The sequence below is a fragment of the Apostichopus japonicus genome, chromosome 5 (assembly GCF_037975245.1).
Source record: "Apostichopus japonicus isolate 1M-3 chromosome 5, ASM3797524v1, whole genome shotgun sequence".
In the NCBI taxonomy this organism is placed as follows: Eukaryota; Metazoa; Echinodermata; class Holothuroidea; order Aspidochirotida; family Stichopodidae; genus Apostichopus; species Apostichopus japonicus.
Window position 1 is genome coordinate 23,830,781 of NC_092565.1, and position 27,529 is coordinate 23,858,309.

At 36.4% G+C, this 27,529-nt stretch overlaps 1 protein-coding gene across 3 annotated transcripts in view; it reads left to right on the top strand.

Moving 5' to 3' along the window:
- Positions 1-27,529, top strand: part of LOC139968113 (fibroblast growth factor receptor-like) — a 60,622-nt gene that overhangs the window by 1,339 nt on the left and 31,754 nt on the right. For 2 of the 3 annotated variants that reach the window (XM_071972492.1, XM_071972490.1), the window contains exons 2-4: positions 17,109-17,367; positions 24,195-24,326; positions 25,367-25,534. In XM_071972492.1, the coding sequence (XP_071828593.1) occupies positions 17,268-17,367; positions 24,195-24,326; positions 25,367-25,534 (400 nt within the window). In that variant the 5' untranslated portion in view covers positions 17,109-17,267. Of the gene's footprint in view, positions 1-154; positions 292-17,108; positions 17,368-24,194; positions 24,327-25,366; positions 25,535-27,529 lie in introns of those variants that run through there. The other variant, XM_071972491.1, reaches the window with a different exon arrangement.

The window sequence follows — 27,529 nt, forward strand, 5'->3', positions numbered from 1 at the left end:
CTGTAACGCATCTGTTTGTCAGAATTCATGCTTCGTAGCAACGAAAATGTTGTTTTCCGGTGTTTCACTATTCCACTGAAAATTTGCAGTACTTGGGATCCTTCAGTATTGGCCGTTTGTTCTGAGAAATAACGCCTTCTTATTCTGACTCACAATACCAGTACTTATTTAACAACAAAATTTGTGACAGTATCAACTATTCCATATATTTTTGAGAAGGTGGTAGATTCTTGTTCATTTGTCGTTCTGGTGTACACTGGTTCGGGTTTTCAGGTTGATGAGCAAATGTAGGTAAGCAATTAATCTCAGCCATGGTTCTATTTTACTCTCTAATGAAAGCAATTTATATTGTTGATATTAGTTTAGTTTTTGGTAAGGACAGTATCTCATACCGAAATTCCCTTGTAAAATGCAGTTCATTAGCATGGCTAGCCAATTTGGAAAGTTTCACCTCAACCAATGAAGAAAAATTGAAAACTCTTTAAATGTTTGGGATCCTTTCTGGATTTTCTTCATACAAATGCTGAATGATTGCCTGGACCAAATTAAGTTTTAATCATTTGAGGGTGACTTTATTCAGTTCATTTTGATCTCATTTTGGGTAATGTTGGTTATGTTTAGTAATATTACTAACTGAATATTTGAACACTTATTAACAAAACTCAAACTGCTGCTCTCAGTACGTATTTAGTTAGTTGCAAACCACTTACAAAAAAGAAAACAATTATTTCTGCAAAATATTTCTTATATTCAATAGTTACAGGCACTTACTGACTTAGTGTTCTACAGTATTAAAAGAGAAGTTGAGAGAAAAGTCTGCTAGAACTAGTAAAAGAGGAACATATGATTCATAATTTAAGCCCCTCTGAAATAAGTATTCACTTCAGATTGTTCATTAATTATTGGTAGTTGTCTATGTGCCTAAGTCAAACTTGTTAGGCTTAATCTAACATTAGGATTTCTAATCCAAGTCAAATGTGAACCTCTTTGTGGTATCCATGATAAAATATTTCAAATCAAATTTCTCTGACCTTTTCATTTCTGTGTATGATTTTGAGTCACATTTCCGTCTGTTTTGCTATCCACTTTTTATTTTTTGTTCAAAATTTTGGGAGTTCTAGTAATAAGCAAACAGATTATCAAAGTACTGTTATAACTCTTGCAATGGGGTTAAATAAACTTGTTGATTACTAAAATTATGAAATGTTTAAAAGAGAACGTGCAGTGTGTATACATATTTACGTCTGCAATGTTTTAGTTTGAATAAGATAGACCTGCAAGCTTTCGTATTTTGGGAATCTCACAAAGTTTGCGAGTCTTTTCCCAAGTTGATTCAGTTGTTTTACCAAGGAAAAGTGCAGTGTATCTAGGATCTCTTCTGCACTTGTACTGTACTTGTGGATGTAACATTATTAATTATTAGTTTTAATAAGTTTGTTTTCATTTTGAAATTTAAAAAAATAATATTGTAAGCCACATTGCATAGTGTATGGTGTTTAAAGGAATGAAGTGACATTTTTTTGTATTCTATAGGGGGAGATATTCACATTTCCTCAGTTTTAGCAAGAAACAAGTACAGAGTTATTTATTCACAACAAAATATACAGCATATAATGAGAACATGCACCTATGAACAAGATTTTTTCTTATATCACGAATATGTCATGACTCATAGTTAATATTGCAGGGGAGTTTATTATGTGCAGTGTAGTGAGTTTTTGAGCTGAAATATTCGACAATATTTGACTCATAAAATTGACAATCACAGAGATCTAAAAAAGGCTCATGATATTACTTAAAACTACTGAATGAAGCATATTTCTGGGACAAAGGAACCTTATAAAAAAACTTAAAAGATTGGAAAATTGGATAGTACAGTAGGACCCTTTATGATTCTTAATAATTGTGGATTTGATTGCATGTGATGTACAAGCTGTAGTTTTGTTAATGGGCTGTTTGTAGTTTGTTAATATTGTAGTTTGTTAATGGGCTGTTTGTAGTTTGTTAATATTGTAGTTTGTTAATTGGCTGTTTGTAGTTTGTTAATATTGTAGTTTGTTAATGGGCTGTTTGTAGTTTGTTAATATTGTAGTTTGTTAATGGGCTGTATTCTTAATCTTGTTTTGATCTGCCTGGTCAGCAAACCCTTCTCCTGTTTCTTGTGGACACATTATCAGTTCATTCAGTTGCCTTGTTGGTGTAATAAATGTTTCAGAGGATGGAAAGATCTGCCTTTATGTCTCTACCCGTTTATCTCCATCTCCTTTGATCTGATCATCTCACCCCTGGGAGATAACCCTCTCACAAGCAAGGGCTATTGAAGATACCATCTAATTAGGAGCACTGAAGGACTAAGTAATAATGGTCATCAATGGGTTCTCCTTGGCTATGTCTGCCACATGTTCAGTGGGAGGAGACAGGACAAAAACTCCTTTTTGAGGTTTATCTGTGTAGATGATCCATTGAGTTAAACATAATTAAGTCTCATGAGTCAATGAAAAGAATCTTTAAATGCAGAGCAGAAGGCTGGTTTCTTGTGGGTGGTCTATTATTGCCAACTCCCACTGCTTTTATCAATGTCCTTATTTTTCTAAATTTTGTGCTGCTGAATATCATTTGAATTTAAATTCAAATGTAAAATGCATTTTAGTAATCAGTGAACAGGATTTTAATTGTATATGGTTTGACATGAATAAGTGAAAAGTGAGTAAGGACAAAGATCAGGCTAGAAAATGGAGATTGTGGGAAACAAAGGACAGAATCTGCATGAATTGTTGAATTATCTTGCATCCTTACAGTAATCAAACAGTGAATTTGACTTTATAACATTTGGTCACTCAGGACTGTCAATTGTAGTTATTAATCAGTTGAATCGAAAATTGTAAATCTTCAAGACAAATTTTGAATAGATTAACAGGTGTTTTCCTTTGATTGGTCAAAAGACAATTTCTGTGATACATTTTGTAGTCAATTGCTGAGGATGTGAAGGAGGGAGTTGCTATGAAACTTTGCTAGGGTTTGGAAAGAGAGAAGTCTACTACTAAAGTGTGTTGTTTGGATCGGGGCAAAAAATACCTCAGATGAACAGACAGTTGGTAAACATAACAGTGTTGTATTTTGAATTTATAAGAAAATACTATTTTCTTATAAATTGTTCATTTTGGCCTTACAATCTCTCACTAATGCTTTCCCTTTTCTTTTATCTATTTATTTTATCGAAGGTTATTTTTCTTTTATGTAGCAATTAATGTGCACTGTATTCCTCATTAGAAATAGTTGTGAGGAATTAAAGAGCACCCGAGTAAAGACAGGCTTTTAGTGTGACTCTGTATCGCTAGCAAACTAATAACTCAACAAACCTTTTTCAGGAAAATTCCACATAATTATGTGCGTCTGCCAAGGGTCGTAAAATGACTGACTCCCAAGTTTCCGAGCCATTATGAAAGACATGGCTGTCACTGCTATATAACTATGTACCTATGTGAAGTGTTCTATTGTAAGGTCTAGGTTTTTGTGAAGAAGTAGATGTAGGTGTAGCTCATGCTGTACTTTTACAGACAACACAGTCATAGAAATCTTCATATTCCTGTCAATGTTGTGATATGGTAAACAGTGAAAGTTTTTGCAATTAGTTAGATTTTATATTGAATGTTGCAGGGTTTTTTATTCCTGTTTAGAAACATCCTTTTAACAGACCTGAAAGAGTAACCAGAGACTTTCTCAGTGGATGCAACAAAAACAGTTTACAGCATTTTAGACTCGAGTGTTTCTTTTGAAGTGTCACATTATAATAAAGAAATTTATGTGTAGGCCTACTTGTATATGATTAATGCTGATACCCATAACATTTTATTAGAAGCAAAAGAACTCTTAAATTTGCAATGTCTTAGTGAGTGATTCTTGGAAAGAGAGTTGGGTTGATTTGCTGAAATGTTTTGATGAGTAGTTGCACACTTTGTGTGAACTTAACAGAATGTAGGACTGCTTCTACCAATTCATGACAATATAGTTTGGGTTTCCTGTTTAATTAACTTCTTACCTGTCTCCAGTCAACATGCACTCCAATAAGTGTACCTTAAAGCTCCCGTACTCAAGTTATGCGCTCCAATAAATGTACCTAAAAATTACTGTACTTAAGTTATGCTCTCCAATAAATGTACCTAAAAACGACCATACTCAAGTTATGCTCTCCAATAAATGTACCTAAAAACAACCATACTCAAGTTATGCTCTCCAATAAATGTACCTAAACGCTCCAGTACTTAGGTTATGCACTTCAATAAATGTACCATAATGCTCTCCAATAAATGTACCTAAAAGCTCCCGTACTTAAGTTATGCACTCCAATAAATGTATCTTAAAGTTCCCATACTCAAGTCAATAACATTTAAGCACCGAGTCCCTCTTTGGTCCAATTCTGTCGCCCACTTACATACTGCTTGGTCTGAATCTACCATCAAGCCTGCTGGACACATGCACCTGCTATATGTGTCCTTGGTTTTATTATCATGAATCTTGCAGGTATCTGTGGTGTGAATTCTTGGATTCTAAGGATTCTCATAACCAATCATTGCATTGATTAAAAGGTCATTTGTGTAGCTAGGTTCTTTCCCTTAGGTTTTACAAAATCTTGACCAGTACTTTCCAAAATGTGTTTTGGTTTGTTCCCTTCAGCAGTTGGATTGTGTTCCAAGTTGCTATAAATTTGGTGATTGTGTAAATGTTTAACAGTAGGTAATATTAGCAAGTTATGTCATAGATCATCTATACATATTGATATTGCTTAGAAGAGCCTCTCTAGGTGACAGAGAATTTGTGATCTAAATAATCACCCCCTTCCTGATTAAATATCAATTTTGGGATAAGTTTTGTTTTCTTTTGCAACCATTCATACTTTAAAAAATGCCATTAATATTTCTTGGAGCTGGTTTTGCTGTGTACATGTATGAACATGTTTATTCTCTCTAAAGGTAGTTGATGGCAATTATTTATCGGAAGCTTTATTAATTTACTATTCTTTTGTTTAAACCTAGTCTCTTGAACTTATATACAGAAAGATATGATTTTTGTTGAAACATTAAATTGCTTCCCTGTTGACTCGATCAGTTTTGTTGAGGCAGCTGTTCTGAAGTTGTAGGTTCAAAAAATGTTCAAGTTGGTCTTTAGACAGATTGGAAACAAATTATACATTTCAATCATCTACAGATGTGTTGATGGTAAATTAAACAGATCTTTCGTAATTTCTAACAAGTACATACAGGCTTTCCATTATTTTGTCATGGAAAAGAAGTTTCATCCTTTCTCCTTTTAGAGACATCCAACTTAAAAACATTCTTCTTATATTAGACAGTTACTCTCAACCATCAGATGTGGGTATTATTTTATGTTTTAATGATCAGTTCAATTTGCGTCAAGCAAGAGTGCAGATAATTCCAAGTGTCTCGTCTGTGCGTGGGACAGTCAAGTGTCTGGTCCGTGGGTGGGACGGTACAGTACGTTGTTAGGAAAGTTTATTCATTGCTGCTGGTTGATCTCCTAACATCCTGGAAATTCTTACACTAAATTTCTGAGAATGAAGATCTGTAGAATTGTTAAAATCATTACAGAGGAACAAATTATTTGATTTAGTGTCATACTAGTAATGTGATAGTGTGCAAGTCCAATGCCAACTCAGAAGTGCCACCACTGTAGACTGGAACTTCTGTTGTACGTTTTGTTTGGCTTGGTTGTTGCTGGTTGTTCTTCAGACATTGGAGATTCTTACACTAAATTTTTTGACAAAAGTGTTCTTTTTTGTGAGAGTTGGGACATACACTATTAACGCAGGTATTCCTTATATACATTACAGTGCATACCCAAAACAATGTACAATTTCAGTGTATACTCAGCAATCCCCTACCACTGTAAGCTGGAATTACTGTATGCAATGGAATTCATGTTGTAGTAAAGTGATCCAGATGATTTGACCTCTAAACAAAAGGTGCTATTGTCCTAGGTCACCTTTCTTGCACAGATGTCAATAGCATGGCAGTAGCCCTATAAAACAAGAAGTGCTCTCATGGTTTGTGTCACAGGAGCCTTAGCATGTGGTTGATTTTATAGTGCAAAACTTATGACCCACCCACACACAACCTTGTGGTGGAACTGATTGACTCATCTTACTGTCATAGTGTATATAAAAGTAATACTGTGGAAGATGAACGGCCAAGGTTAATAGCCCTATTGATGTATATGAGAGGGGAGGGGGGGGGGGGGTGGGAGGGAGGAGATGGGGCTGGGGAGGGGGCAGTCGAAGCAGTAATGTGTAGAATATATAAGGTGGTTTGACTTGAGAAGAGCACCTAAGCACTGGAGAACTAGTTAAATTCTAAAAGTGAAGGCTTAAAATAATGTCTGGTTGAACACATCTCTGGGATTAATTGTCAGATAGTTCAGTTAAAAGCATTATTCAATACAATAGTATGTTTGGAAACTGATGAGAATTTAGTAGTAGATAAATGTGTAATTGGATGATTAAACAAGGAACCAAATTGAAAATAGAGAAATGTGTCAAATTAGTGTGAAGATCTTTAAAGTTCTTAATGTTACAGTTCTTTGTGTTTGAATTTACAGAAGTTTTACATTTTGGAAAGGTTAGGAAGAAGTACTGTATGGGGCTGGTGTTAGTAGGTAAATCCATCTTTTGAAGGAAGCAATTAGAATGGCTTGTTTTGTGAAACTGGATAAATCATGTGACAAGACAGCTTTAGATGTCATAGAAGACAGTGAAAGGGGAGGTTGAGGTGCTTGCTACAGAATAAGTCTCCTTTCCAATTCTGAATCAGAAAATGACACTTCAGTTGATACATTGATAGTCTGCATGTAGTTATATACCTGTACAGGTCTAAAGTAATCATCCACTTTCTTTGCCCATTTCTGGCGATCAGAATTCTTTTACATCACTCCCACCCAGACAAGCCTTCTTTGTCGAGAATGTGGTACAAGCAGTAGTTGTGCAGAGATCTAGGTAATAAAGCAAGTGGTATCTTAGAGCGAAATCTTTGCCAATGGATGTGGTTATATGTGCGAAAGTCTATCCAGATGCAATTATATCAACTTTATCAAGCTCAGTCAAACCTACAAGCTTCAGTGACCCCAAAATTTTGCTGAGTTCATAAATAATTCAGCAGGTAATAAACACCTACTCAGTGCTGGCTTACAGAACCTAGTTGCTGTTAACTGTCTGTCCTTGGCGAGTAGAGTTATGATGCTGTTTTCCAATACAGCATGCATGCATATGTTCTGTGGAGGCTGTGGAGCACTTACTTTGTTATAGGTTTTGTCTCTTGTCTTCATTTAAAAGACAGTGGTACAGACCTTACATTTTGAATGTTAGGTACAGATAGTTGGGAATATTTGCTACAAAATGCAAATGGGGAGGGGAGGGGGGAGGGGTGGGGAGGGGAATTGATAAGAGAAATGTTACTCTCAAACTATCATTTTCAATATTTTTTAAGTCAAAGCTGTTCAGAGGAAAGTTGAAAAATGATATATTTAGACTGCTGTGTAGAAAATCATGAGCCTCCACGAAACCATCTGGATGTTTAATGATTCATACATGAATGTACAGTAGTACATGGTTCATGCAGATACTGACCGATCACATATGTATACCCCCACTTGTACTTATTCAGTTAAAAATAATATGAATTTGTCTGTGTAATCCAGGAAAAAATTTAGTGTTCAAATTTGTGTAGTCGGTTTGAAAGCTCTGAAATTTTGTTTCATATAAAAGAATATATTTACCATGAATGTATAAAATATGTGCACTATTACAGCAATTTGCATTGCACTTTGTGACATGAAACAGGATAAAGTATTTATTGGTGGGGGAAGGTATTAAAGATGCACAGAAAAGTTGCATTCAGGTAAAGACTTGAAGGCAGAACCTAAGTGCTTTCTCATTTTGATCTCACTTTACTAAGTAATGCACACTATTACATCACTCACTTCTGCCCATGTACCTTACAATGGATATCTTAAAGCAGTTAAACCAGTTGTTTCATAATTGAATTTACATCCATTAACATTTCTTACCACATCCACTGGGTGTAATTTACTTACCTGCCCCCCCCCCCCCCCCTATCTGCCATGGTTCATTGCATTCTATCTACTCTACCTAGTGTAGGTGATTAGTAAAATTCTTTGTGCTCCTGTGACACTGAGATAGCAATTCTAAGATGCTTGCATTTAAGTGTATTTGTGTAGAGGGAACATCTTACGTTGCCAACGCAACCAGAAAAAAATGGACCGATTTACCTTTATAATATAATTACAGTTTTGACATTAGAACACAGAATTCGGATGTACTGTAATAATTAGAATACGGCTTACAGAATGAATAGATGTTACTGCTACTTCTTCGTATCTTCGTATCAATGTATATATGCATTCAGTTATATCTCCAAGTCTTTGTAATAGATATTTGAGAAAGTTGTCAGACTTAGTTTTCTGCAGGATATAATAATACCGTATGCTGCATAACCTGAAGACATTCAGTGACATTTCAGTGGACAGAAATGCTAGCGACTAATAATGCCTAGAGCTGACACCTGATGTTTGAAACACGCTTTTGGAGTTTAGAGAATCTACTTTAACTTGACGTGCAATCTCAATGCTAGCAATGCAGTTTGATAGATTACTGTAGGCTTGACTTTCTGACCTTTCGTTTGAAATAATGAAGAATATAAAAGTGACAAGTTTATTGTGTATTTGGTGATAAAATTAGAGGACATGTGTTTTATTTTTGATCAATCGAAATCGAATCATTGTTGGGGTTGTATGAGATATTTGTTCAACTTTTTTGAAGGAAACTTAGTGACCACCGAAAACCAAAAAATATCTGCTTTCTGAATTTTGTGTGGTTTACATGTTATATGCTGACCAAGCCATGGAATATTTACACGTTTTGGGATATCTCCAAATTGTAAACCATACAAAATGATCTAAACTATAAATGCCATAGTCGCGTGAAGTTTAAGTTTAAGCCATTTTTGCGCTTCTCACATACATATGTGACTGCTCAGCGGTGTTGAGTAACTGCCTCCTTCCCGGCCGATTAATTAGCCTGCCTTTAGTTGCGATAGATTTCATAGTTTAAGACTTGTGACTGCTTCAAGAAGGTCTTGCTTATCACCACCTCTTCCGTTGAGTGTACATGGTTGAATACTCTCCATTATTGAAAGCTAAACATAAAATGACTTATCTCTGTGAGATCAAACAGCTCAGGGCATCATCAGGGAAAGAGCTCTTTTCTTGCCAAGTTTGTTCCTTTAATCTGCCTTTCAAAACCTATAGAATAAAACTCTTTTGCAACCAAAATTCCTTTCTAAATATCCTGACTTCACTTTGTTGTCAAGATCCAATAGGGCATAAAAGGGGGGCTGCCTAACTGAACAACATATTGCGCGCTGCACACTGAGGTTTGTACTTCTCAAGTAGGTAAATTAAGTCAACCACTCCTTCTGTGTACTCTCTGGCCTTTGACCTGCACAGCAGGAATTTCTTGAAACCAGAAGCTTTGGAGACCACCACATCACCAAATTAGAAAATAAGAAGGACTGTTTTGTGTTGATGTGTGTGCTGTACTAGGAGGTAGTAAGGTATGTGTGGTTTTGTGTGTGACTTTATGCCTGGGTTTCATTACCCCATACAGGCAAAGTTCACTTCAATGCATATTTACTCAAGTCTTAAATATTTGCTTAAGCCATGGAGGACCTGTCCATCACCCTGTCCCCCCTAACTTTGAAAAGTGAATCATTAAATATATAGCAGGATGTGGGAAGACTTTGCCCTGACTATGGCAAATTCGTAGAAAATTACTCTGACATGTTCCCTCTCTGGGTGATGACTTAAAATGATTTAAATAACTAAAATAACTAACTAGTGTGCCTTTGCTTCAGAGCAGAATTCCATTTCCCAATGTCCCATTACTTAGCAGTTTACATTTCTATGTCAGATCTAGGTCACAGTCTTCAGAAAAATTTTTATGGGGGTTTAACTTAGAAAAAAGCCTTATTTGCAAGAAAATTGGCATAAGAAAGTCCAGATTTAGAATCCTGATTATAAATAAACAACAGTTTGAAAACAAAGTACTTGTAACATTAAGCTCTCATTTTTTGTCTGTTTTCCACTTATGTTGCAACATGTGTAATTTTGTAATGTAAACTTGTACATTTATGTTAATTCAACTAAACTGATGGCTGTTTTTAAAGGTAATTAAAACTAGGAAATCATGCTTCAAATAAAACTCACAAAAATTAACCAAATGTTAGAAATATGCTAAGGAATGGTAGATCTAGACCATGTATTCCACCATGAATCTGGATTATCCATTAGGGCTACGTTGCATTTCAGGAGTCAGGAAAGCTTAACTGAAATAACATTAACAGGCCAGGTTTGGATAATGAAAACTTAACAATCCCTTCTCACATGCACATCTTCCTATCGGTGCCCTAATTTACATGGTTTTAATGTTAATGGAAAGAACTGGAGTGATAAATGATGCATTATTTTACAAAATCTTTGAGCTAGTTTAAAAATGAATAACATCTGGGGCAATGACAGCCAAGATTTAGCCAAGATTTACTTCAAAGGATATCGACTTGCCATGGATATGGTTATTGTGAGGTGTGTATGACTTCACTTTATATTTCAGAAATTTAATTTGAAATTTGGCTAAGGTTATCGTTTTGACAGGCATGTACTCAATACAATTGTCAATGCAGAGTGTGATCATCCGAATGCCCCAATGGTTTCCAGCAGTTCCTACTATTACAGAAAATCATTTGCAGTGCCAGTAAGCCCAACGTTTTACTTAACGAACAACAGATCAAATGATGCCAGGGAAGGGCAAATGACTGTTAGTAATTATAATTGTTGAACAGGTTTTCACTATTTTTATCCTCAAAACACAGTTATTGATTTAATTTTCTAGTCATCCTTTTAATTCTGGCAGCCATTTACCTGATACAAAGAAAGGTTTCTCGGTAGGACTGGTAATTGATGGTACCTAATCAATGCAGCTTGTTTTGCGAGTCCTACAGTCTTGTTTGTTGACTACCTTCTCTGTGGATGGTTCCTATTGTTCCCATTGTGTGTACTGCTTTACCCTTAAAATACAGAGCTCTCCATTCCCAGGTAAAGAAATGGATTGATAACACCATTGTTTGTTTAAATCTCCTTTCTATTTGTCCCCAAATTTCAACAATGCGAGCTGATATCATGTAACTTGTTATTCCATGATATGCAGCCGATAGATATTTTTTGGGGCCTTGAAGTTTGAACAAAGACAAAGTTGACACCCCCAAAGAAACGTTCAAAACAGATTCTTGTAAAAAAAAATCCTTTGCAGACATAAAACTTTAGCCAGCAAAAGATGTCACTTGAGACACTTGCGAACAGTTCTTGATTCCAAGGCGCATCAAGACTTCCTTAAAGGAGCTCTTTGCATTCGGTCTTTTACGAATAGACCAATCATTATAGATTGTAATTGAACAAACCAACACACTCCTAGGTTGGACTTTTTTGTCTCCCAGTGAAAGAAATGAGCAAATTTGTGATTACTTTTAGTTCAGTTTGCAATGTTCCCCTCCCCCTTACTCCTTCCCCCTCCCCAAGATGCTTTTCAATATTAGTGTTTTATCACATATAAAATGCAACTTTTTGAAAGTTTCAAACTTTGCAATCATTATGTTATCAAACCAGCACACTTAGTTTATAGTGGATTTCAAATATTAAATAACCGTTGAATGGAAACCAGGATAACTAAAGGGGAAAAAAACTGCATAAATGCATGTTAATTGAACTGTTTTGTATAGTTATATTATAATCTCGGTGGAATCCATTCTTTGGGCCATTTACTGAAGGCTTATGATATCAGGAGTGATGTGTGGGTGAGCCCCTTTGTTAGTAGACACTAGCAGATTTTATCAAGCCGATCCTATTATTCATTCGGGGGTACCATAGAATGCTTTGTAATAAAATCATTTATTTAATTGTGCAATGATTAGGTCGTCATTTCAAAGTACAGCTGACTGTAGCGTTTGGGGTGATTTTGGGCAGATCGTTCATACTGTTTAATTAACAGAACTTACCATTGAAGTAGACTTTCCATAGTAATACAGTTGAGTACATTTCACTTAATAAGTTCCATTCCTAGTAATGATAGAAATCATAGGATTGCCCGAAAATTGGACAGATTAGCATTTTCTCTGCTATCAATGTTTAAAAAAAAATTGTTTGGGTGACCTATTTCTTAGAATTTATTGATATCATTGTTTAATATTTATCCCTGAGAGTGTTAACACTGTATTAACTGATTTGGTTATTGTGCTACTCTGCTGGATCAGCAATACTGCACTTTCAATTGTATTGAATATATTCAATACTTTCTTCTGAAGTCTTCTTTCCTATTCATAAGGGCAATAATATGCTTTTTAGAAGTGAAAGTTCCCTTGATTTGACTCCTACTGACTGACTCATGACTCAGGTTATAAACATTCTGTTGAAATTGATGGACAAAAATAAAATAAAATAATGGGTGTATTTATATGCAATATACCATCAAGCACCCTTATATAAGGTTCATAGCCTATGGCTATCATTAAAACTTTCTCCACTAAAGGTGTAGCATGGCTTTGCATTGAGTCAGTAACCATGCTGTCACTGACTAGCTATTAGCTTTGAAGTACTTCGTGACTTGAGGTCCAAGTAGTTCATAAGTGATGGAGGAAAACATTGTTGGGAGAATCTTTGCATTCTTCTCAGCTGGGCATGAACAAAAGTAATGTCATATTGGTCTACGCATTGGTCTACATGTTATCGTTCAACTTGATCTTTCTCACTAGTCATTAAGTCAGTTTGATGCAACCAGGGAGCTGTTATTAGAAATTGCACACTTGTTGCTACCACATGCAATGGTCGGTCTGTCGTCCCTTGGAGTCCACCCCCGTGTACATAACTGCAATTTATTTCAAAGTTGTTTCCTTTGAAAACTTGCAGGGTTATATATGAGATACATCAGTTTTAATTGTACAAAGTACACTAATGGTAGTGGCAGGTAAGAGCCAATTGCTAAAATTGTCAATTAATTATTTCAATATTTCACTGCAAACCAAGGGAAAGCAATTCCTTAATTTTAATAGAAACTCTATTTGATGTTGTAGAGCTAAGTCTTCCAGATTGCTGTAGGACTTTGTCACACATTGTGTAACAGTGTAGCCTATCAACACTGATGAATAGTGAAATGTGATAATAATAAAACAGTGCTTACCATTTGGGTTTCTGCCAGATAACACACAGAGAGATCATCAATGCAAAGGTGTTTGTGAGAACAAGCCTGCAAAGTTTCTGTCATCATTTACAGGGGGTCTACACTGTTCATGAGAAGGAAGTTATATGCAGAAGTTGCGGTATGTAAAAATAGCACATTTCAAAGCCTAAAAATCTGGCAACCTTTTGTGAACAGATGCCAAAAGGTCTCCCTCCCACTTCTCTGTTGAGTAATATCATCTTTCTCCACATTAGGGTTTTCTTCGATAAAAGAAGCCCAGATTGATCAGCTATTGATCAAAACATAGGTTTTGAAATAAATTTGTGACTTTAGATTTTTGTGGGCATTTTGGGTTACTCTTCTTTTCCTTCTTCTTCATCATCTCTCTGAGGCTAAAACTTTTTTTCTAGAGACTGGGAAGATGTAAAGCCTACCTTGATAAATTGTATAATTTGGTGAAATTCAGGACCAGCATTGGTCAAAAACAGTGATTCTGTAGAATGCATTTAACTACTGATTAGAGACTTGCTCTGGATAATTTGTTGTTGTTGTCTTTTTTCCCAAAGTACATTTTTAGCTTGAAAGTGCTATAGTTGTTTATCTTCCTCTTTGTTTTTGTTAGCTTTAAGTCAGTGTTCTTGGTCTTTGTTAGCTTTAGCCAGTTTTGTAGTTCTATCCCATTGGGGTTGGTTTTTGTCAACAGTCCTGTATCAATTAACAGTTTTATGATGTTCTTGTTCACCAGAGCAGTAACAACTCTACACAGTGTACGTGATAACTTGAAACCATCCGTGAAATAAATAATTTGTCACTGTATGTGTGTTGCTGCATGCAATATATTATAGCCCCCTGTTGTGTTACATTCAGTACAAACTACATACAAAAGATACTACTCAACCTACCAGCATACATGCATGGGCATATAATATTGTTGTTGGTTAGCTTTTCAACAGCTTAAATAAATGAATGAACAATACGCAGTACTGTACTTCATCCTAACCAATGGCAAAACATGTTTACAAGAAATTAAGAAGTATTATCAATGAATTATTGTTTTCTTCAGCATCAGTTCATTCATTCTAGTTTTGAATTAGCGTAGCTCTACGGGAGCTTGGTTTCTCCAAACACTAGAATGACTTAATAGACCTTTCTAAACACATACTTGAATCTCCTTAATTGCTTGTTGAGGAAGTTATTAAGAGTTGGACAACCCGTTTCGTTAATTTCCTTGCCTGGTAAGCTGTTAGTAGCTGACAAGCTCTATGATTCTAGATTAAGGAAAAATTATCATGTCATAAAGAAGCTTTTTGCATATTTGTTTTTTAAGTGATCGTAAATTTGGCACTGTATATTGCATCTAAAATTGCCATAACAGTGTAGTTCGTACATGGTTGGTTGAGGTCTGTTGCAAAATGCAAAGATGTGTATTGGTTTTTGTACTCAGGAACCATAGAATTATATGTTAATGGGGCAAAGTAGTTCTAGGTCTTACTAGCCAAACTTGAACAATAAATTATACCCTGGATTCATGTTATAAAAATTCCTGTAAATGCTTTGCTGTTGGTAACAAAGTTCAAATCTTCTGGGAACAAGGTTCTTTCAGGAAGATCTATTTATAGGTAAAATGGATACAGGAGGTTATGTTGGTAATTGTGGGATCATTTAGGCTCATCAGTAGTACATAATACATCAGTGTTACAAAGCCTATGTTCACCTTTCTCCCTAGTTTGTAAGCATGTTCCCAGTCAGTTATAGTCTACAGTCTTGGGATTAGATAAATATCAATTTGTATTATTTATTTAAAAAAAAAAAAAAGGTAAAAAATGGAGTAAAAAAATTGTAGTATGCACTACTGGAGAAAAAAAAACTCATCATTGACTGACCATGACAAGTTGAGCACAATTGGACCACGAGGTTCTAGTCTAGTATGGGTAATTTTCATTACCTGTACAACCTGCCAATATGTCTCACAGTCACACAGCTTTCAAAGGTTAGTACAATCCTCCTGGCTCTGTTCCGGTTGTGGAGAGGAATCTTCATCTTGTTCTAGTTTGAGCGGTGATTAAAGCCATGTTTTGAAATATGTAAGATTTATCTCCCTGTGACCTTCTAGTGTAAATTTGAATCCCACATGCAGCCTGGAATAATGCAGTGTTTAAAGTCTAGTGTGGATGTGAATCCCATATGCAGCCTGGAATAATGCAGCGTGCAAAGTCTAGTGTGAATGTGAATCCCATATGCATGTTAAATTCATGTTGAAATAGTTTTCAGAACACATTCTTAGAGACTTGAAGGTTATCTTACACATTTTAACCTGATATCGTGGGTTATTTATTTTCAAATTTGTCCCCATTGTAAGAAATTAATAGCAACATGTTAAAATAGTTGCAAACACAGTTGAAAACCATTGGAAAATTCCTTTCATAAAGTTAATGTTAGCGAATAAATGACTGGATACAGTAATGGGGTAGTGGCTACTGTACATAACAGTGACTGGCCAGACTACGATGTAACAGCTGATACATCTTCAGGGTCATTGACATACTATGAAGTAGAACACACCAGCAGACAGTCATGTTGCAGCATAGTCCCAACAAGTATTTTGTTGTCAGGAATTCTGTCAAAAGGAAAGATCTCTTGTCTAAGAGTATCATGGTAAATAGCAAGTGAACTGTTTTTGCAGACCTTGAAGCCCTCAGATGATTGTTTCATTACTGTTCCCTCCATGGTTGTTGCTAGCTCCTACTTTTTCCAGTCAGGTAATTTGAAACCTTCAACATAATAAAATCATTGAGTCATGACATTCACATTCACCGGGCATAAGATAGGTCTCTTATTAATCATATTTGTCTCTCCCTCTCTGCATAGAGTGGACATTTCCTTAACAACTACTTGTAACATTTTACTCTTCTCTGTATTGCATCTCAAAATCCAACATCACAAAGTTTTTGCTGTGAAGGGAATTTTGCTAAATGATTCCCTCCCCCTATGGTTAACTTGACCTCACCCCAACAAGGTATAAGCAAAGTTTGGATGATGAGCCACTGTCCCTTAAATTAAGCAGGCTTTTGTATGGTACTAAGTTTCCAGAATTTTGCTAAACCTAACAAGCATTGCTCAAAGAGTAAGGTTAAAATTGATCCACATTGTCCTAGGTACAGCATTTCCATCAAATTAATGTTTACTTGGGATTGGTTAATGTATTTGTTCGTTTCTGAACAATTCATCTCCAGGACACTGTCATATAATATGACACTCATATTGTTATCAAGGTATATGTAATTCTTGTCAAAATGCATTGTATCTTTTGGAGTCAGATATATATGGCAAACCTATACAAATAAATTGGATTGCTATTGAATTTTGGTGTCAAGGAAAGCTCATTGGAAATTTACCAATATTATTAATTGAAAAATCTACTTGAAAGCTGGAGAGAAGACTTTACAGTACACAAGTATGGTACCGTAACTGTAACTTGATAATACTAAGTTTGTTCCTTTTCTGAATATGAAGCAAATCTGGTTGCCTACAGTAGGTGATAAACTGATATGTTCCTCCTTGCCACAGCCAGCCTAGTTGTCCTATTTTTCGTAGCCCTCTATTTTCTGTTGTATTTCGAAGAAGCAGCCTGTAATGTAGTGTGGTTTGCACTGTTTTGTGCAGTTAGTGTTAGTGCCAGGAATCTGGGTAACACTCTACTGCTATGGTAGTAATACTTACAGTTGAGCAGTTTAATGATCTACCTTCATATTTAAGTGACCTTTTTTCATTTGTTTTTTATTTTATATATTTCCAGATTTGAAGAACACGTACTGGATTTGAATGAACCAAGTTGTGGCAACGTGTGGTTTACAGCGCTGTGTACAATAATATCCATTACTAGCTGGATATATATGATATCAATTGATATTGTACTAATACTGGAGGCTTTGCCATATGACTTGATAGAGAGATCATGATGGTTGGCAGCAGAGTAGATTCCTTATGCGGACGGACGTTTCTGTTTTGCCTCTTTATTGCACTGTTTCTTAATTTAGCTTCAAGCAGACAACCAAGTAAGCATTTTTCTCTCCTTTTACACTCTTCATTTTTTTCTCAATGTCATCATACATGTACAGAATGTGGCTTGCTCTTTTGTAGGAAGAACAGTAAATGCAGTATTTCTACGATATGAACACAAGCTACAATTCAGGGTAACACTGAATGAAATATTTGTCCGGTATGAAAAAGAAACCAAAATCTACACACATTTCCGAATACCCTGAATTGAAAATATGTGTGCAATTATAATTAGTGTTCGACCGATAATCGGTTAGACAATCCGCATCGGGCCGATTATCAGACAATCGGTAAATAATCGGCATCGGCAAAATCCATTGCGCTACCGATTATTTGGAACCGATTATTACGTTCCACATAAAGGATTGTATTTTTCCGCGCTTTTGATACACCACAACCACAACAGGAGAAAAATGTTGATCTTTTGATTCAATGCTATTCATAGCCGGGAAAGGTGCGCTAATCTACCGTGTAACGGTATCGCAAGTCCCTCACGCGAGTTTGTACAAATGCTGTTCGATGCACTATCCAGTTATGGCAGTTAACATTATGCAGTACACCCGCGTATTGACATACAGTATACCCGCGATAAGCTTAGGGGGATGACGTTTTTTTTTTCAATTCGATTGTTGCATCTAAAAAAACCACCTGTCATCATATTAAACGTTTGATAAAGATTAATTGTCTATACTAAATAAAAACACCAAATCAATATACTTTTGAACCACTTTGGCCATTTCACCGTAGGTGAAAACTGGAAAGTGAAGACAATAACATTAGGCTTTGTTCATTGTGAGATCTACGTACATTAGGCTAGTCTGGCTGAAGAACGGTTGAGCTTCAGAACTGTTAAGTTTGAAAATGCACCCAAGATTTTACAAATGACAAAAAATGATGAAATCAAGGCTCCAAATACTCCTAAAAATCCCTAAACACGTTTGGCGACAGTCCTAAGTAGTTCTACTGCATTACAGTATTTTGTGATTAGGCAAACATTCTTACGCATATTTTTGCTGCATGTACCATATGTGCTAACAGTAACCAAAATCCTTACCGCAACCGACTAAAAGCAAGTCTGATTTCCAGTGACACGCCGCGACAAAGTCAATGGGACTTCAGTGTGCGAATTCTCCCACATGTAGTTAAGTCAATGGAGAAGCGCCATTGACTTACTGTGTATGATCGTTTGAAACAACGTTCGTTCGATCGCAAGTTTTACCGCGCAGATTTTTTACCGCGCAGAATCATTGAAAACTTGAAGCAAACGTTCGGGATTGTTTAATTTTTCATAATAAAATAAAATTGTCAGCAAACTGCTTATCCACTAAAGAGCCTGTGTAAGAATATGTTATAAGTAATGTGGCGTTACATTTTGATCCTGCTAGGATCGAAACGTCAGGTCAACTTACTCTTAATAGTCATAGGCCTACACATTATTTTTCATATCAAATTATATATTTCAATATCAGCTAACGAAATAACGAATATTTTATTTACGTGCGATAAACTTTTTACTTTAGTTACGTTGGAGTTGCAACACTGATAATGGTTCTGATAGCAGTTGTAAAAGCTGTCCCTAACTTTTTCGTTTTTCATTTCGTAGCCAATGGCTACTATTTTCCCCCTTCTGTAGTCTGTACAATACTGTGTTGTGGCGGGATTGCAATATTGCGACTCCTCGTTATAATCGTAAATCGCCCTATGTATGTATAACAGTGTTCTTCACTTGCTCCATTAAACTTTACTGTGAAAAGTTAAGTCGTTCATTTACATCTTTGATTGTATTGGCCTAGCCTAGTTGGTAATCATGCATAACACTAAATCATACATTAGGCCAGTTCCACGAAAATTTTGAAATAATCGGTAATCGGCAATCGGCCGATTGTCACAGGAATTAATCGGTAATCGGTAAAACCGATTGTCATACAATCGGTCGAACACTAATTATAATGCTACATAAAATGGACAGGGGCATTGTGGGGGAGGGGGGGGGCAAGGAGAGTGATATATACCGTTGTAAATTGAATATTTGTTCAGTATGAATGCGACTTATAAAATTACAAAATGGAAAACTCTGTGTAGCTAAAGTTGCTGTAGTACTTGTTAGTAGAACATGAAAGATTACTTACAAAGGGAAAAATATCTTTTCAAACAGGGACAATGACTTGAATCTGGCATGAAACCAGACATTAACAATTGGGGTGCAAAAGGGCTGTGCAGGTATAACGTTGACAAACAGAAGTTGAGAACTGGCCAAATTATTCTCATCTATTCTCGCAAATCCTTTATAAATCAGTGAAGTAGAACTGGGTTAAATATATATACTGATCTGCTTTTATTTTCGATTGCGTGTCTTTTTGTACTGACTGCCCCAAGTGGCAAGGAAGCCATTTAGTCTTCATTGTTTAGGGTGTTGTAATTCTGCAAATTTCAACTCAGTTTGTAAACTTTGTCTTCAGAGGTCTTTGTGTGCCTTTTGCGGGGTCTGTAGGCTCACTCACGTTCTGACACTAGGACATGTGTAGTTGTGAAAACAAATTAGAGGGAATCAGTCGTTAGTGCAGTTTACAATTAGCATGAATATCAATTATCGATCACAAAATCTTTGTTGTCCAATGTCCCGGAGCAGTTTCCGTAAGTTTGTTAACTTACACGTAACGATCAGGTTTCAAATTCTTCTGAGGAAGCATGTTCATTTTCATTCATTTTCCCATTGCCTTATATATGGAATAGATTATCATAGTCTACTACTACTTAAGTGTCTGATTGTTGTTTGTATCAAGATTTTACCCCGTTACAAAAGTGTTATTTTTCGATCACACAGTCACAACAATAAAGGTTCATTAGGCTAGCGGTTGAGTGCCTAGCACACAGTAGGTTATAGCCATTTATTACGTGATATCAGATAAGAGCCATTGACACCTTTCTAGATTTGAACACCAGTTTAAATTCAAGCTGCGGCAAATGTTTTTGATGATATTTTCAGAGTGTGCTTTTTTAGAATGTGAAAAGGGTTACTTTATGAGTAGAATTTACTTCGCTCCTCGCTTACCTGTCTCCCCAAAACCTTAGCACTCTCAGCCCACCATGTCTAGAATGAACTGGTAACCTTTCAACTTCACACTTCGTTACAATGCCAGGATTATTTACGTCGCAGTGTTTGCATCATTTGTAGATTTTTTAAATTTTCAGAAATCCCCTGATCCACAATTGTGACAAGGAAGCTTATGACAAATGAGGTCATTGAATTAGAATAGTGAACCAGTCACTTTGAAATTGCTTAAAACCTTTTAGCACTTGATAAGTGGGCAAAGGGGTTTCAGTGGGAATTTTGGTACAGTAGGTGGTTTTAATTAAAAAAGTAAGGCAACTTGTGTAACCTATCTTAAGTTCAGCTCATGATATAAAACACAAATGCTTTTTTTTGGTCTTATTTCTGAATACAATCATCAGCTAATCAATTCACAAACATGGAAAATAGTATATATATATTCAATCATTTAGAAGGCATGATATTGCATTACATGGGTGTCTTATAGTGGAAAATAAGTTACTGTAATTGATGAAACTTTGATTATCCGAACTATCTTCGGTCCAGACCAGTTTGGTTATCATGGTTTAACTGTAAAGCATTGCTTTGCGCCTTTGTCACTACTGCACTTGAATTATATTCCTGGGCAGTCTTTACTTCAGCAGCGTATTTTATTCCCAAACTGTGTCTAACATTGCCATGAAAATATGAGTTTCAAGTAGATCGTCTGAACCGCACTGTCAAATGGTCGTTGATTTGATCTGTTTGCACACTCTGGGCAATGATTAATTAGAACAACAGACAGGACAACAGTGCTGTGTCATGGATTGCAGAATGAACAAAACTGATACCGGTCATCAAAATGTGCTGTGAAATGCATTTGGTTTTAACTTGATTTATGACTGTCATGTGTTACCAGTTGTTTGATTTAGTCCATGGGTTTTCTGTGAGATAAGTGCACCCATTCAATATGGTATTGTATCATCGTAAAGAGTCACACCAGGTCCCTCGGGTCCTTACCAAATGGGTGAAGCTATTTGAACAGTAGGTTTACTTCAGGACAAATATTCAAATCGACTGGTAAATTTTTTTTTTGTGGAAACGGACCTACTTTTTTAGTCTTGATTTGTTTACTGGTAGCCTGGTACTTCAGTATCCGGCTGTCTGGACGATTTTTTTCCCCTGTTTTTAAACACCTGCACGACACTTCAGCGACAAACAAATAAGAGGACCCTGATACCAGCCACCAGTACCTTACACTACATGACTATAGTACAGTATGCAGCTGTAGTTGTCAGTAGTTGTTTCTAGTAGTACTCACTTAAAAGCACACAAGATGCTTTGTGTGTTGAATTTACCACACAATCATGTAAGTTACATCTTACTGGACTGTGAAATGAATGATTTAAGTTACTTGGAAAGGACATGTTTCTCTAGTACATCAATATGAACGACTTAATACTATAGTGGGCGTAAACTTAGGAGCTTTGAAAAGGAGGTTTGTAAACGAAGCAAAAGTTCAAACATTAACTTTGGGGTCCCAAGCTTAGTTGGGATAATTGGTTTATAACTTATGAAATCAGATGTTTTTACTGGTTAGAGAAAGAAATCACCAGTAACTATTTGTGGAGCAGAAGTTTCTCACATCATCAGAAATGTTGCATTTGTGGATGGATAAATTGAGGGGGGGGGGAGAGGGGGGACAGCAACCACACCAAGTTACAAGCAGCTCCATTTGACAGTTTTCCACTGTTACCTGAATTATGTGGCAATCCCTGTGAGGCGTCTTTACCTCCAGGGTAAAATGTTTAGGCTACGCCAGTCTGTAATTTAAGTAGGTGAAATTCTGCTAGGATTCTATATTGTTCAATGTTATTGCCCTTTCAGAAGAACCTTGGGCTTAGGTTAAGTATAAAAAAAAGAAGCTATGCAGGGTCTAACTAAAGAACTGACAAGCTCCATCTTTGTAACAAAGTCTAATATAATTTGTATGACAATGTGTTTTGAGGGTATGTTTGGGCAATTCCATAAGAGAGCTTGTTTACATTTCATATCAGGCTAGATGTTTTCTGATCTTTGTTCTGGTAATAAATATTCCAGCACATTGTCATTCAAAGTAGTTAACAAAGAAAACTGTCTGGGTTAGGAGGGGTTAAATGTTGGGAAGAATTATTATCATTTCTCCAATTTAAGCAGAATTTTTTTGTACAGATCCAAGCCATTTGATCCTGCAGACACTGCACTGTAGGTAGTTGTCCAGTCACAGCAATGAGGTCACGTACTGTGCTTGTGTGTGACTGACTCAGAAGCATTCATTCCAAGTTCATGGTTGGTGAAGGAATGAAAGCTCCATTCAAAAACCCTATTTGTGTCTCCTTGAATACCCCAGCTTTACCCCTTGAGGGATATTCTTAAGTCTCTCAATGCATTAAAAAAGTGAAAAGCTGGCTTCAAAAGCTTGAATACAACCACAAATGTGCCTCAAGGATTGACTATACTTCCCCCATTGTGCGAGCCAACTTTTACTGCTTAAATCAGCCATTCAAAGTACTCTCTGATGGGGATGTTGTGTAGTAAAATCTTATGCCTGAAATCCCAATTTTTTGTGGAAGGACAGTTTATATCACTGTTTATTTTTCCAGGGCTAGATTTTTTAAAAGGGAAAAGAATTTTTTTTATAAGCCATCTTTTGAATGATCCATTACTTCTAGGTTGGTTTCAACATCTTTGAATCATTCTTAAATATATTTTTGTAGTTAGAGATCTCGAGGAAAAAAAGTGCTGTTGTTGCATGTGATATTGATTTTCTGACAAAGTGTTTAATGTTTGTCCCCTTGAACCGTGTTTTGCTGTAGATAGTTTAATGTACTGTATGTGTAATGGAGGAACATTAAGAGTCAGTTTACTTGTGCCTGAAGAATCTTGATCAATGGTACTTGTTGTCGTCGTCGATGGTGATTCCAAACCCTAATGCTTGGAACTGTGGATGGTGTAACACTGCATTTTGTGTTAAATTTGTCACAGTCTGGAGGTGCCAAAATTCACCATGAAAGGGAAGATATAAGATACCTGACAATAATATGGTTCTGTTACTTTATTCCTATAAAATCACACCAGATTTCTGAAATGGGAGTATAACAAGTCCAAAGTTTGCAAACTTTTTGAGAAAAGGGCAAAATTTGTGGAACACATATTTCTTTTATATTTCAATGAATGATTTCAATGGGTTAGTAACTTGAGCAGTGAAACTAGTGTTAAAAAGGAAGCAAGGAAAAACAAAAGAGGATATTAGTGTGGTTGATGAGGAGCAGTGACGTGCATATGTCTGTTTTAATAATCAAGTATGAACACCTTCTAGCAGTTATTCCTCTCAGCATATTTTGTTATCAATTGAATGTGCATGATGAAAGTATCTCTTAAAATAAATATTAATAGGATCCACTTTTATCTCTTACAGCAGACCCCTCCATCATACAACAGCGGGTAACCAATGTCTCCCATTGATAATGCATGCATCAAATGTTTTTGCATCATTTGTACATGCTGTTCTCAAAACTTTGTTGTTTCACACTGTAAACTATCAGATTGAAGAGAAAATTGATGTGATTGATGGAATGGACCTTGTCTTACCCGCACAGAGCAATTTCTCAAACAGAGCTCAAAATGCTTAAAATATAACATTGTAGTGAGTATAGTTAAATGGACTAGCAGCAATGTGAAGTCAGTGGTATTATGTGCTGGGAAGTACATTTTCAACAGTAATTAAGCATTTTCTCATTTCTCTCTCTGCAGAAATCCATCCTCCACCTGAAAACTTCAACGTAGTACCAGTGGGTTCAGAAGTATTTAACGTGTCCTGGTCTTTACCGACTTTGCAAGTTCTTCCACGGAAGTGCATTATAAAAGTTTGCAAAGAAAACAATGGTAAGAAGTTGCGTCTCTCTGTTCTGAAACAGCAGTTTGCATTTGGTTGGCAATTTTATCAAACCCTGTTGCATAATGGAATATTACTAAAAAAAACCAAAAAACTTTGCAATTATTCAAATGTTCCAAGTTTCCATTAGGTATTTTAACCTTCAAGGGCAGGCAGAAGGTTAATCAGCGAGTACATACAGTTATGAAATTAAGTCAAATCCTTAACATTTTGTCACCCAGTTTCATTATCATAATGGTTATAATCTTCATGTACTAATACATGTAGAAATATTTTTTCCCCAAAAATTCTGTGTTGGAAGTGAAAATCAATTAGTCATGCTAATGGACCTAACATATTGTAATGAGACTTTTTATTATCAAATATCATGGAAAGATTCATGAATTATTATTCAAAACACTTCCTAAATAGGATAACACAATTGAAAAGATGGTATTACGGTCAGTAACCTATGCGATACCTTTGACATGCAACATCTGATTGGCTTTATGGTATATATGTGTTCCCCTTTACAGTGATCAGAATCATATATCATGTATTCATGAAGCCACCTTTGAGATATAACAGTGGACCTTGTATACATTCCTCATAAAACATGTGACAACCATGTTACAGAAAAGGATGAAGTTTCAAAAGTAGAAGAAAAACTAATAATTGTTCAGACAGTTGTTTGTTTATATGCTTCTCAAAGATTACCTCTCGCAAAGTTTTAGTTTCAAATATTGGCGTTTATTAAATTTGTCCAGACTGAGCTGACTTTGGTGTTATATATTACAGTTCAGCCTACAGAATAGTTCATCTTGCCATAAATATCAAACAGTTTGGTTGAAGAAATATTGAGATTGAATGTCCTGTAGTCTCTAAAAGTAGACTGTACTATGCTGTACAGAAACCTCTACATACCTTGATCTACTAATGAAGTCTTTATTAATAACTAGATTGACTTTATATTACTCTAATACTGGTATTTATGGAACCACATTCAGGTATTTAATGTACTGTTTTGTCATCTTTTCTTCTGTTCTTGAAGCAACATGCGAGACCGAGGAAGTGAGGTCGTACCCTAACCTGACGGATATATGGACACTGTTAGAGGACTATGAACCACTTACCAACTATTCTTTCTGGGTGGAGATGCTATATAATGATGATGTCACTGTGTCTTCACCTGTCATCTATGCAATGGGACTCTCACCAAGTAAGTAGTGAAGATACAAAGCCATGTATTGTATTTGCAGAGAAAATGTTTTTTTCTGCCTTCTAAATTCAGCCAGAATTATACTGCTGGCTCTCTGCATACGTTTGAGTAGGTGTCCCTCACCATGAGACAGTATGTTACTATCTATAGCAAGTATCAGCCTTGGCCTAGATCAGTTTGATAGCAGATATGTCTATGCCTAGGCTGATTTTGAACGAAAAACCCAACTTATTGCACTAACATGCTTTAATTACCAAAAGAGTGGAAAGCCTGGAATTTCCTTATGAATAGTATTTCCCTCAAAAGTACTTTGCTATTTTGCTTTGGCTGGAGAGCTGAATAGGATCAACAACAACAACAACAACATTGACCACAGGAGGGAACTGTAAATTTTGATACGGGAATTAAAAGTGTTGATTAAAATTCATACATAAGACTGCTGTAAATGGTCTTTCTGACATATACCCGAATAACATTATTGGCAGCACATTCACATACTTGCTTAACATCATTCATCACATTTTGTGTCAGTTTTGGTTCCTCCTCTTGGCTTTCATCCATGAAAGAAAGATGTCACAGGTGACACATCACATCCTAGCTTGTTTAAGATGTCACAGGTGACACATGACTTCCTAGCTTGTTCTTTGTTTTCTTCCTCAAGTAGCTTTGGAAGTATGTGAAGCTTCTTTGGTATTGCAAGTTCTTGTGTATTAACCTCAGGGACCAGGTCATAGCCCCCCTGAAACTATCTCTTTAGGGATTGGTTGAACTGTTCCTGTCCAAACCTCTCTGAATGATTTGAGACCGTCTCCAAGTGGGGGAGACCCTTTTATGGTTCTTTGGAGGTGAAGTGAAGGGTAACTAACAAGGAGGACTAAAACATTAAAAAAAAAAAATTCTTTTTTTCCTTTTGTCCCCTCTCAAAGTTAATGATTGATGTTGTTCTTGTGTGTTTATGATGCAATGCTCCAGTTACTAGTGCCTGGGGTAGAAGCTAGCTGCTAGGTGATATGCATATATGGATACAGCAAATGTTCCATGACAAATTAATGACATTTGACAGGCGATGAGACAGAAACGGCTAAAGATAAGGCTTCCCGTTCCAGGGCTAGGAGAGTAATGATTAAGTCGTCAGGAAAAGAATTTTAGCAGCAACATTCCAGACTCTTGGCGAAAGTGAACCCACTTAGATGTGGAAAACCTCAGGTATGCGGAAGGACAGGATGATTGTAATAAACCAAAGTCGTTTACATCCGTGGTTATATATTCTTGTCTTGATAAACTTCAGAGTCATGGCTAACCTAGCAGTGTGGAAATTAAGGTTGTCATATTTTAATTTGTTTAATTTTAATATTTAGAAAAGACTGGTGGCATGTCTACTTCATAGTTAGTTATTATCAGATCTGCAACTCAACTGTGTCCTCTCCTGTTGGAAAAGTTGCAGAGAAATTACACTGAAGGAACCCTTCAAGATTGGGGAAGATACTGTGAAGATGTGATCACATGGTTACAACCTGCGTATACTCACCTCCCCCCTCCTCCTCACCAACACACACACACACATATACCTCCCTCCCTCCTCCTCACCAACACACACACACATACCTCCTTCCCTCCCTCCTTCCCTCCTCCTCACCAACACACACAAATACCTCCCTCCTCCTCCTCACCAACACACACACACACCCATACCTCCCTCGTCTTCACCAACACACACATACTGTATACCTCCGTCATCATACAACACATACATATACCTCCCTCCCTCCTGCTCACCAACACACACACACATATACCTCCTTCCCTCCCTCCTTCCCTCCTCCTCACCAACACACACAAATACCTCCCTCCTCCTCCTCCTCACCAACACACACACACACCCATACCTCCCTCGTCTTCACCAACACACACATACTGTATACCTTCGTCATCATACAACACATACATATACCTCCCTCCCTCCTGCTCACCAACACGCACACACATATACCTCCT